General features: G+C 43.0%; 1 protein-coding gene and 1 non-coding gene across 2 annotated transcripts in view; one reads left to right on the top strand and one right to left on the bottom strand.

The window, feature by feature from the left end:
• dgkq (diacylglycerol kinase theta) overlaps positions 1-12964 on the top strand; it is a 197253-nt gene that overhangs the window by 124740 nt on the left and 59549 nt on the right. The window contains exons 12-14 of the mRNA XM_080196422.1: positions 3475-3536; positions 6095-6245; positions 12566-12604. Coding sequence (XP_080052548.1) covers positions 3475-3536; positions 6095-6245; positions 12566-12604 — 252 coding nt within the window. The remainder of the gene's footprint in view (positions 1-3474; positions 3537-6094; positions 6246-12565; positions 12605-12964) is intronic.
• Positions 2981-3172, bottom strand: LOC145350975 (U2 spliceosomal RNA). The gene has a single exon (XR_013888283.1). It is a non-coding gene; the product is annotated as a U2 spliceosomal RNA (small nuclear RNA).

Here is a 12964-nt window from a genome sequence, read left to right as displayed (position 1 = left end):
GTGTCTGCACTTCCTGCTGCGTTGGCAAAGCAGCCAGTATAATTAAGGACCCCACGCACCCAGACACACATGCTTCCATCTTCTTCCTTCAGGAGAAAGAGATAGAAGTCTGAGGTCACGAACCAATCGATTCAAGAGCAGTTTCTTCCCTGCTGCTATCAGACTTTTGAATAGATATACCTGGCATTAAGTTGATCTTTCTCTATACCCTAGGTATGACTGTAACACTACATTCTGCACTTTCTCCTTTCCTTCTCTATGAACGATATTTTTTTGTCTGTATAGCGTGCAAGAAACAATACTTTTCATTCTATGTTAACACGTGACGATAATGAATCAAATCAAATCGGGCTGTTTATCAAGGAAAGCTCTGACATATTTCTCTGAAAGTCATGAAGGTTGTGTTTAAAAATTTACGTTGGAGAAGTGGTTCTGTTGAGAGGCTATATTGACTTATCAGTGCAATTAAATGGATAGACGGCAGATTTATTCTTGCTCATAGTCAAAGGAAGCTATCAATACTGATGGGAATAACTTGACTGGAAAAGATCAGAGGGCTGAGATAAATCCCATGATGGATTCTGAATCAGATCTATCCAAAATATCTGGATCATGCCATCACTGCCTAGATACTGCATAATATTCCTTCAGAAGTTAAAGCCATCACTGAGGCACCCACATCTCAAAATGTCAACCAACTTTGACCTTTCTTAGGCCTACTAAATTCTTATGGGAAATTTATGCCCAATCTGGCTACCCTTACACAATTTACTGTGTCAAAATGGAAAGTGGAAGTGGGCGGATCAGTGTGAGAAAGCCTTCATACAAGTCCAGGAGGCACTACTAAATTCAGAAGTCTTGACACATTTTGATCCAAATTTACCCCTGCAATTGGCATGTGATGCTTCACCTTATGGGGTTAGGGCATTGGTTTCCCACATAATGCTTACAGGTGAAAAGAAGCTGATGGCTTTTGCATTCAGGATCTTGAATAAGGCCAAAAGCAATTCTGCTCAGATAGGGAAAGAAACCCTAGGAATTGTTTTCAGAATAAAATGCTTCTACCAATTCCCTTATAGGAAGAAATTCACTTTATTGATGGAGCATCGTTCCCTAACAACAATCTTTGGACCTCATATTGGGGTTTTATCACTGGCAGCGAGCAGGATGTAGAGATGGATATTGCTGTTGTCAGCACACACGTACACAATCAAGGATATAAATTACCAGTCAAACTTGCATAGGAATGCAGATGGAATCTCCCGGCTATGTTTATCCAATTGTTAATCGATAAACAGTTCATGTGGAAACATTTTCTACTTAGCTCCTGTCCAAGTGTCCATTTATCACATTTTTTATAGTGGATTCTAGCATTTTCCCTACCACTGGTGTAAGGCTAACAGGTCTGTAGTTCCCTGATTTTTCTCTCTCAAATAGTGGGATGACATTTGCTACCTTCCAATCCTTCAGGAGCCATTCCTGAATCTCTAAAAATGTTGGAAAATGATCACCAATACATCCATTCTCTCTATAGTCACCTCTTTCAACACTTTGGGATGTATAAAAATCAGGTCCTGGGTTCTTGTCAACATTCCCATTAATTTCTCCAATACAACCTTCTTACTAATAATTTATTTCAACTCTACATTCTCCCTATTCTCTTGGATCTTGAGATCTGGGAGATTTCCTGTATCTTCCATAGTGAAAATAGACACCAAGTACTCATTTAGCTTCTGTGCCATTTCTGTATTTCCCATTATTAATTCTCCTGAGTCTGCTTATAATGGATCCATGTTTGCCTTAGCCAAAATCTTCCTTTTTCCATACTGATAGTAGATTTTACAGTCTGCTTTCATGTTTTTTGCTAGATTGCATTCATATTCTATTCTTTCTTTATAACTTTTTTGGCTTTCCTTTGCTGCATTCTAAAAACCTCTAGCCAGCAGCTTACTACTATTTCGCAGTAACTTCATTGCAGTGTTAATGCGACACTAATAAATAAAATTTGTTTCTGGCAAATTTATAAGCTTTTTCTTTTAATCACACAATCCTTGACATTTTTGGGTTTTTGCACCTTGATGGAATGTATAGGTGCTGTACGTGATGTAATAGTTATTTGAAGACTCTCCATTGCCTGTGTAGTTGTATCTTTTAATATATTTTCCCAATCCGCCTCAGCCAATTTGTCCTTCATTCTGCCTTGATTTCCTTTATTCAACTTTAGCACCCTGCCTTTAATGTAAAATTCTAACATATTGTGGTCACTCACCCCTAAAGGTTCTTTTACAACTATATTATTAATTGTTCCTTTTTCATTACATAATACTAACTCTAGGATAGCCTGTCCTATATTTGGCTCCACAATATACTGCTCATACCATGCTTACCACACCCAAAAAGTTGTCTTCCTCAGCATTAGTGCTCATTTTGTTTAGCCAGTCTGTTTGCTGACTGCAGTCACCCATGAATACGTTATGACCTACACTTCATGCATCTCTTATCTCCTAATGAATACCATGCTTCATATTACCATTACTATTCAGTGGCCTATGAACAATTTCAGCCAATGTCTACTGCCCTTTGCTATTTCTTCGTTTAATCCAAGAAGATTTGTTCCTCTGATCTGAGATCCTTCCTTGCTACTATACTGTTCCCATCTCTTTTCAGTGCATTCTCTTTACCCAGTGTGTGATGAGAATGAGGAACTTGCTACCATAAGGGCTAGTTGAAACAAATAGTATGGATGAATCAAAGAGGAATTAGGTAACATATGAGGGAAGAAAGTAAAACTTGTGCTTATGTGGTGCCTTTTGTGACCACAAAGTGTGTCAGGGCTTTACAACAAATTAAATACAATTTTTTGTTTGTTTTTATTCCAATTCAATCCAATCAAGTCCAATTCAGAGTCTCAGCAAGTTGAGACGTTCCTGATCCAAGCTGACAAAGACAGGGCTATCACCTCCTGTCTTGGGCTTGATCTACATGATCCAAGCTGGTTGGAGCAGGCACAGTTCCTCCTCCAAGGCTTGATGTCATTTTCATCTTAGCCAAAAGGCTGAGATGCTGCTTTTAAAAATTGCTTCAAGTGAAGCTGAAATGTAACCTAATGACTTCAATCAAGCATAGCATGTCAATACTACACTTGATCTTAGCCAAAAGGCCAAGAAGCGATATTGAACCAGGAAACCTGACCATCAAAGAGATGAAAGATATGTTGGTTGGATGGGAGGGCCTGCGAAGCAGCAATTCCAACAACATTTTCCCATTAAAATAACAGGAAAAATACCACTGAATTGAGGTGGGATGGAATGGGAGACATTCAGTTAATTTGGTGAACTTCATTCAATACAGAGAATAATTGTGTTTTGAAAAACAGCAAATCTTATTAAGCTGGTATTGAGGCCATACTGTGGAAATCACCATTTAGAGAAACCGATGCCTTGCTTATTATTTAATTTTCCTTATTCTTTTTAGTGCAGTGTGTGCTGCTGTCTCAGCTTGAACTGTTGCTTAACAGACTTCAAGATATTAAAAAGGTGAGTAAGTTGTTCGTTATGTACTTTGTAGATTGTATCCAAACAGCTTTTCATTCATAATTTGCCGAGTTGAGTTCTTTGAAAAATGTGACTGAACACATTGACGAAGGAAGAGCGGTGGACGTGGTTTACATGGACTTGAGCAAGGCGTTTGATAAGGTCCCCCATGCAAGACTTCTTGAGAAAGTGAGAGGGCATGGGATCCAAGGGGCTTTGGCCTTGTGGATCCAGAGCTGGCTTGCCTGCAGAAGGCAGAGAGTGGTTGTGGATGGGTCTTTTTCTGCATGGAGGTCGGTCACCAGTGGAGTGCCCCAGGGATCTGTTCTAGGACCCTTGCTGTTTGTCATTTTCATAAATGACCTGGATGAGGAAGTGGAGGGATGGGTTAGTAAGTTCGCCGACGATACGAAGGTTGGTGGTGTTGTGGATAGTCTGGAGGGATGTCAGAAGTTGCAGCGTGACATAGATAGGATGCAAGACTGGGCGGAGAAGTGGCAGATGGACTTCAACACGGATAAATGTGTAGTGGTCCATTTTGGCAGGACCAACAGGATGCAGGAGTACAATATCAAGGGTAGGAGTCTTAGCAGTGTAGAGGAGCAGAAGGGTCTTGGGATCCGGGTGCATAGGACTCTTAAATCGGCCTTGCAGGTGGAGGATGTGGTCAAGAAGGCGTATGGTGTACTGGCCTTCGTTAATCGAGGGATTGAGTTTAGGAGTCGGGAGGTAATGCTGCAACTTTATAGGACCCTTGTCAAACCCCACTTGGAGTACTGTGCGCAGTTCTGGTCGCCTCTCCACAGAAAGGACATGGAAGCTATTGAGAGGGTGCAGAGGAGGTTTAGAAGGATGTTGCCTGGATTGGGATGCATGCCTTATGAAGATAGGTTGAGGGAGCTAGGTCTCTTCTCCCTGGAGAGGCAACCTGATAGAGGTTGAGAGGAATAGATAGGGTGGATTCTCAGAGGCTATTTCCCAGGGCTGAAATGGTCGCTACGAGAGGACGTAGGTTTAAGGTGCTGGGGAGCAAGTACAGAGGAGATGTTGGGGGTAAGTTTTTCACTCAGGGTGGTGAGTGAGTGGAATTGGCTGCCGTCAGTGATGGTAGAGGCGAACTCGTGGGGTCTTTCTGGATGAGTATATGGGATCTAATGGGATTGGGAGTTACAGACAGTTCTGTGGCTTGGTAGGTATAGATGTGATCGGTGCAACTTGTGGGCCAAAGGGCCTGTTTGTGCTGTAGTGTTCTATGTCCTATGTTCTGTATGTTATAACAGAAAGTGCTAGAAAAGCTCAGCAGGTCTGGCAGTGTCTGTGGAGAGTGAAGCCGCGGCCGTGATCTAGCGGCCTTGTTAGCTCCCGATGCAAATCTTGTTATGGCCACTAAATCTCGCGAGTGGCCAAAGATGGAATTTGCTCTGGTGAGATCTCACGTTGAGATCTTCCCTGCTCCCTGCTGGTTATGTAATCATGGGCACGAAGCTGATTTCCATATGTTTTCATAAATGTAAATGTGATCACTGGACTTGATGCCATTGTAACTATCCATGATTCATTCTGTCTCTCTCTCTCTCTCTCTCTCTCTCTCTCTCTCTCTCTCTTCCCCCCCCCCACCCCCAGCCCCCGCGGCACTAATCACTCTTGGTTTCCAGAAGTGAACCATGCTGTAGGCCCCAGGGGTTGAGGGACGAGGCAGAGCATTGCTCCCTGGGAATGCGAAAGGCGCACATGAAGTAGACCAAGGGGGCTCTGGTGGAGGGAGATTGCCCTCCTCCTTCGAAGATGGGAGGTGTTTCCGTTGTGTGGTGGCGGGAGAGGAGAGCCCTAATGCCTGTGGGGAGGGTGGGAGAGGGGAAAGCCCCAGTGTTGTTGTAGGAGCGGGTTAGTGCTCTGTAGCTTGGGATGCTTGCCTTTGGAAACTACTCCAGTCTCAGTCTCCCCATTCTGCCAGTGTATTTAAGCCCTGCTACCCCAGCTGTCTGATCTTTGCCAGCACTTTGAAATTACAGAGTGCTGTTAAATCAGGTGAGAAAAGGCATCTTTGAATCTGGTGAGTTTTACATAGCTTTTCTCACCTGATCCAACACTTAGAGTTAACATTTCAAGTCCAATATAACTCTTCTTCGGAACTCCAAAGTTCTGAACAACTCACACTCCAAAAATAAAAAGACACACCCCTCTCCAAACAAAACTTACAGATCACAGGCAGAAAGCAAACACACAAACCCTGGCCATGAAGTTAGCTGTTTTGTATTACTGCTAAAACCCTGCCTAAGTTTTAGTTAGGTGACTGGTTCTATGATTTGCTGAAGATTTCTGATTTTAAGGATAACTTTGGAACATGCTACTATGCTGAAAACTGGTGTCAAACTTTGATTCTTCCTACCCAGAACTGCTAGTTTTGCCATGAAGATGGCGCTCCTTTAATATGAACTTAAATCAGATAAACTTTTACTTGGGCTCTTTGTGGTACCTTTTGTTTTCTGCTTTGGAGTTATTCTTCTGCACGCACATTTTAGGTGATCATGTTTATTGTCTTCTGTCTTTGTGCTATGTAGATTTCAGTTCGACAAATGAATCAAACGCGGTTTTATATCAAAAAGAAAGAGAAGTCAGTGGAGCAGTTGAATCTGCTGCTTATGGGTCTTCCTCCACAGCTGTCTCAGGACCAGTATCTCTCACTCCTTAGGAGTCATCTAGAGATCAAAGGTAAATAAAGAGGAATCACAAAGATAAAGAATCAAGTGTTCGTTTGTTTACTAGTTTTTATTCTGATGTCCTTAACTGGTTGAGTTGAATTATCAAGCTGATGTTTGTGTGTTGAATAAACTTGCAGTTATTGTTATTAATCACATTTTTGGGAAATCGCACAGTATCGCAGAATCACAAAATTGTTAAAAGTGCAAAAGGAGTTAGTTTAAACTTTTCCAATAGCATTAGCAAACTCCCGAGAAGGAACTCAGCCCCAGTTCTACCCCAATCTCTCCAGTTTGTACGGGTCACATCTCCTGAGCTGGCCCCAATATTCAGAAAAACTTAGGATCTATCTTATCCTATTTCAGTACTATTTTTACTCATATGATACTGGGAGTAGTCCGGGGATGACTATTTTTGAGGTTTGGCTTGCTCATTTCTGACCTCGCTCCCTAAATTCAGACTACAGGATCACATTCTCTCTATGTTGTTTGTACGAATGTGGACCATGATTCACCCTCCCACCCCAGGATACTCTCGGCAACTGCTCATTGACATCCTTAACCCTGGCACCATGGATAAAACACACCATCCTGGAATCATAGTTATGGCTACAGAATTACCTATCTGTGTCCCTAGCCATCAAATCATCCATCACTGTTGCTCTTCCAGTCTTCCTTGAACCTCTCTGTACAGCTGAACAACCTGTGGTGCCAATGAATTTGACTCTGCTATGCTCCCCAGATGAAATATCACTTTCATCAGTATTCAAAGCTGAATATGGATTGGAGAGTGGGATACGCTCAGGAGACTCATGAACTATCTGCCTGTTCAGTTTTGACTGCTCGGTGTGTTACCCCTTTGCTCTCTCCTTTCAAACTCTTCATCTGCATCAACGAATGGGCTATCCCCAAAGCTGTCAATCTCACTTGCCACCAGCTATTACTGAAGTCAGAGTTCGGAGTCGGAGCAGTCCTGCCGTTTCTATATCTATAAATTAATAAAATTTTTAGTGAGATGAAAATCTAATATTGCTATTAAACCTTACCAATATAAGCTTCATCAAGGTAAATGAACCATATTACTATCAATCAATTTTACCAGTACTGGTAAAATCTACTAAAATATAATTGACCTTGCTAGTGAAATGAATCTTACTCAAAAATCGAAGATAAGACTCAACAGTTACACACTTGTTATTTGTTGATAGTTCACTAATGTTTGCTAAACTCCCAATTGTCCCTAAGCAGCAATATGCACAAGCCTATCAATTTACAGCTATCTTATGATGTCCCTGTCTGATTTTTTTTTAAAATTAAAATCTGATGTTCTCCTGCAGTCTGGGTTCACTCCTGCCTCCGCTCCTCCTGCTGTCTTCAGGTAAGTGCCAATGGTTCCCAATTCCCTTCAGCGATTCCCTTCAAGGTCTGCTTTTGCCTCAACTCCCACTTTTGTCTTCAGCTGAGTTTTTAATCGAGCATGGCTGACCAGGAGACCCACCCCCTCATACCCCCTGCCATAGTTATAAAGGAAGGACTGACAGGTTGATAATTAACCTGTTCGGCCAGTGAGACTGAACCTAGAACTTCTGACTCAGAGTTAGGGAATTACTTTTGAAATGCAATTGCTGCTGTTATGCAGGTAGACCTGGTTCTAGTTATCCTGCACAGAATGGCAGCAAGCTGTCTCTGTTTTGAACAATGAACAGTATTTATTGTTTAACTTTTTCAAAAAGGAGCTGGAGGAAGTTTAAGGTTAAAGGTACAGAGTTTGGGATTAGAGGTACAGAGAAATGTACGCACTAGGATTATTCAGATATTCTCAGGGCAACGTATGACACTAGGGCTGGAGTTCTTTGCTGGTCACACAGGCCAGACTGGAATACAGGAAATATTGACATTTTACTTGATTACTTTTGGGTCAAGATATATTTGCACAAAACTTTCTCACAGGCAGTGAATCTTCAGATCGCCTGTGGGCCCAGGTACACCCATCTTATTTCGGCCAACTTCTCTTGTTACACTTGAAACATGCAATAGAGTTTTACAGCATACCACATTTCACGACAATTGTTCGCAGATTCTCCAATTTAAGTCACTTTTGAAGGTATATGTGATTTTTATCCTTTGTTTAATGCATTCAACATATAAACAGTGCATTTGCACCAACAATTGCGCAAAACATGTGCCAGCAATTTTAGGATGGCCGGATTTGCTGCTTGGGCTTAGGAAAGGAGTTGCAGACAGCACCAAACACGGGCCTAGAGGCTAGGGAGCCCAAGGCTTAGTGTTTTAAAAAGAACAAAGAAAATTACAGCACAGAAACAGGCCCTTCAACCCTCCAAGCCTGCACCAACCATGCTCCCATCTGAATAAAAACCACCTCCCCCACCACCCTCTGTGTTAAAAAAACTTACCTTGTACACCTCCTTTAAACCTTGCTCCTTGCACCTTAAACCTATGTGCCCCTAGCAATTGACTCTTCCACCTTGGGGAAAAAGCTGCTGACTATCCACTCTGTCCATGCCCCTGATAATCTTGTAGACTTCTATCACGTCGCCCTTCAACCTCCTCCTTTCCAGTGAGAACAAACCAAGTTTCTCCGACCTCTCCTCATAGCTGATGCCCTCCATATCAGGCAACATCCTGGTAAATCTTGTCTGTACCCTCTCCAGAGCCTCTACATCCTTTTGGTAGTGTAACGATCAGATTTGAATATATATTCCGGTCTGGCCTAACTAAGGTTCTATAAAGCTGCAACATGACTTGCCAATTTTTAAACTCAATGCCTCAGCCGATGAAGGCAAGCACGCCGTATGCCTTCTTGATTAACTTTTCCACCTGCATTGCCACTTTCAGTGACCTATGTACCAGTACACCCAGATCCCTTTGCCTATCAATACTCTTGAAGGTTCTGCCATTTGCTGTTTATTTCCCATCTGTATTAGGCCTTCCAAAATGCTTTGCTTCACATTTGTCCAGATTAAACTCCATCTGCCATCTCTCTGCCCAAATCTCCAATTGATCTATATCCTGCTGTATCCTCTGACAGTCCTCATCGCTATCTGCAATTCCACCAATCTTTGTGCCATCCGCAAACTTACTGATCAAACCAGTTAGATTTTCCTCCAAATCATTTATATATTTTTTTACAAACAGCAAAGGTCCCAGCACTGATCCCTGAGGAACGCCACTGGCCGCAGAAATGCACCCTTCACTGCTTCCCAATATCTTCTATGACTGAGCCAGTTCTGTATCCATCTTGGCAGCTCACTTCTGATCCCATGTGATTTCACCTTCTGCACCAGTCTGCCATGATCGACCTTGTCCATGTTAAAATTAAAGCTTATTTATTAGTCACAAATAAGATTTACATTAATGCTGCAATGAAGTTACTGTGAAATTTCCCTAGCTGCCACACTGCATCTAACCAGCACGTCCTTCAGAATGTGGGAGGACACCGGAGCGCCCAGAGGGAACCCACGTAGACACGGGGAGAATGTGCAGAGTCTGCACAGACGGTGACCCAAGTCGGGAATTGAACTCGGATCCCTGGTGCTGAGAGGCAGCAGTGCTAACCACTGTGCTATCATGCCTCCATGTAAACAATATCCAATGTGCTACTCTCATCAATCATCTTTGTAAATTTAGTTTCTTGTCGTCCTCAGCTAGAAGCAGAGCTGAAATCCTAAAAGACCAGCTTTAATAAAATTGAGCCTCAGGCTGTGTCATGATTTTTTTTTGAGAGCCTGTCACTCTCAACTTCACTGCTGCTGCTTCTGGCTTTTGACCAGCCTTGGTCGAAAAACTGGTTCTAGTTTTTTTTTTAAAAATCTGCCATAAATCCACAAAGCTGCCTAACGGACATCAGCAGCAGCACTCAACTGAGAGTTTGTGCTTAAAAATTGATAACTGGAGACTCTGGGCAGGATCTTGAGCCCACTCTTGCTGTCTGCCAGATTGTCGGTTTTTGTTCAAGGTGCAGTGGAACTGACCAACAAGATTGTGATTTCCAATTTTCACTGCTCCACGTCATAGAGCCATCGAGGTTTACAGTATGGAAACAGGCCCTTCGGCCACCTTTTTTTTTAAACTCGTAAGATAATCCCAGTTGCCCACATTTGGCCCATGTCCCTCTATACCTAACTTATGTATGTAACTATCTAAATGCTTTTTAAAAAGACAAAATTGTACCCACCTCTACTACTATCTCTGGCAGCTTGTTCCAGACACTCACCACCCTGTGTGAAGAAATTGCCCTCTGGACACTTTCGTATCTCTCCCCACTCACCTTAAACCTATGCCCTGTAGTTTTAGATTCCCCTACCTTTGGGAAAAAGTATTGACTACCTAGCTGATCTGTGCCCCTCATTATTGTATAGACCTCTATAAGATATACATAAGAACATAAGAAATAGGAGCAGGAGTAGGCCATCTAGCCCTTCAAGCCTGCCCCGCCATTCAATAACATCATGGCTCGTCTGAAGTGGATCAGTTCCACTTTCCTGCTTTCTCCCCATAACCCTTAATTCCCCTGTGTGTCAAAAACCTATCTACCCGTGACTTAAATATATTTAGCGAGGTAGCCTCCTCCACTTCAATGGGCAGAGAATTCCAGAGATTCACCACCCTTTGAGTGAAGAAGTTCCTCCTCAACTCTGATCTAAACTGCACCCCCCCTCCCCACTTTGAGGCTGTGTCCTCTAGTTCTGCTATCCTTTCTACGCGGGAAGAATCTCTCTACCTCTACCCTATCCATCCCCTTCATTATCTTATACGTCTGTATAGGATCCCCCCTCATCCTTCTAAACTCCAACGAGTACAGACCTAGTCTATTTAGTCTCTCTTCGTAGTCCAACCCCCTCATCTCCGGTATCAGCCTAGTGAACCTCCTCTGCACTCCCTCCAAGGCCAACACATCCTTCTGCAAGTGCGGAGACCAAAACTGCACACAGTACTCCAGCTGTGGCCTCACCAGTACCCTGTACAGTTGCAGCAAGACCTCCCTACTTTTATATTCTATCCCCCTCGCTATAAAGGCCAACATTCCATTTGCCTTCTTGATCACCTGCTGCACCTGCAGACTGGGTTTTTGCGACTTGTGCACAAGGACCCCCAGGTCCCTGTGCATCATAGCATGCTGAAGATCGCCCCTCAGCCTCCTACGCTCCAGAGAAAAAGTCCCAGTCTGTCCAGCCTCTCCTTATAACTCAATCCATCAAGTCCCCGTAGGATCCTAGTAAATGTCAGTGACATAATCAGAGTCACACCTCAATGGTCGAGAACCTGATTTCAAGCACTTTAATTGATGTTAATATGGTTGACATGCCACCCCCGCCCGATATTGACCTCCCCCGCCTTACATTCACACATGTGAGCCTGTGGTGGGGACTCGACCCTCTCCCTGGTAAGAAGGTGAATCTCGCCCCTGGAGGAGAGGGACCTGGCCAGGCATAACTCTGGCAATGCCCTGGCACCACGCCCATGGAATCCAATTATACCAATAAAGTAAAGGGTTGGGAGGTGAGGTGTAGGAGTGATGACGGGAAGTTATGAATGGGGAATCTGCAAGGGCTGGCTTTTTTGTAGAGAAGGCCGCTGTTAAAAGGAAGCTGTAATGGAACTATCCTCCAACCCCGCTCGTGGCCTGAACAGGGTTAATAATGAAATACTATTGTTGTAGTACGTTGTTTATTGTCAAGATCATATTACAAGAACATAGAAGCAATTCTGATTCGTTGGAACAATTCTATTATAATTCTATAAGTCTAAGGAGTAATTTCTGGAATAATTGTAATCATAGAATCCTGACAGTGCAGAACGAGGCCATTCGGCCCATCAAGTCTGCACCAACCGCAATCCCATCCAAACCTATCTGCTTAACCCCCTGCCCTTACCCTAACTAGCCCTCCTGACACTAAGGGGCAATTTAGCATGGCCAATCCACCTCATGCACACATCTTTGGACTGTGGGAGAAAACCGGAGCGCCTGGAGGAAACCTACACAGACAAGGGGAGAACGTGAAAACTCTACACAGACAGTGACCTCAAGCCATTAATTGAACCCGAGTCCCTGGCACTGTGAGGCTGCAGTGCTAACCACTGTGCCACCAATGTTATGAGTGTAGCTGCTGCACTATCAAGAGAAGGATTTGACATTTTCCAGTCTCATGGGAAAAACATATTTTTGGTACTTGAATAATTTGAACTCTGGAGTATCTGATCATTGCCACAAAGTTCTTTATATCAGTGTTATGTTTATGGTTCCTGCTGTACAATGTCTTGAGCATAGATCCAAATGAAAATTTATTGAAGTAAATTTGTTTCTTTCCCCAGGGGATCTGGTATCCTTTAGTTATGTTTACATTGACCAAGGTACGTTGACATTTTGTATTAACTACCAAAAATAGTCCAAGAAACAATATAGTGTTCAATTCTGGTTGCCACACCACCAGAAGGATGTGGAGGCTTTGGAGAGGGTACAGAAAAGATTAACCAGGATGTTGCCTGGTATGGGAGGGTATTAGCTATAACGAGAGGTTGGAGAAACTTTATTTGTTCTCACTGGAGTGACGGAGGTTAAGGGGAGACCTGATAGAAGTCTACAAGATTAAGAGAGGTATGGACAGAGTGGATAGTCGGAAGCTTTTTCCCAGGGTGGAAGTCAGTTACTAGGGGGCATAAGTTTAAGGTGCGAGGGGCAATGTTTAAAAGAGATGTATGAGGCAGATTTTT

Source organism: Carcharhinus amblyrhynchos, chromosome 1 (assembly GCF_965287045.1).
Source record: "Carcharhinus amblyrhynchos chromosome 1, sCarAmb.v2.hapA, whole genome shotgun sequence".
Classification (NCBI taxonomy): Eukaryota; Metazoa; Chordata; class Chondrichthyes; order Carcharhiniformes; family Carcharhinidae; genus Carcharhinus; species Carcharhinus amblyrhynchos.
The sequence above is the reverse complement of the archived record's forward strand: the minus strand, read 5'-3'. Positions and strand labels throughout refer to the sequence as shown.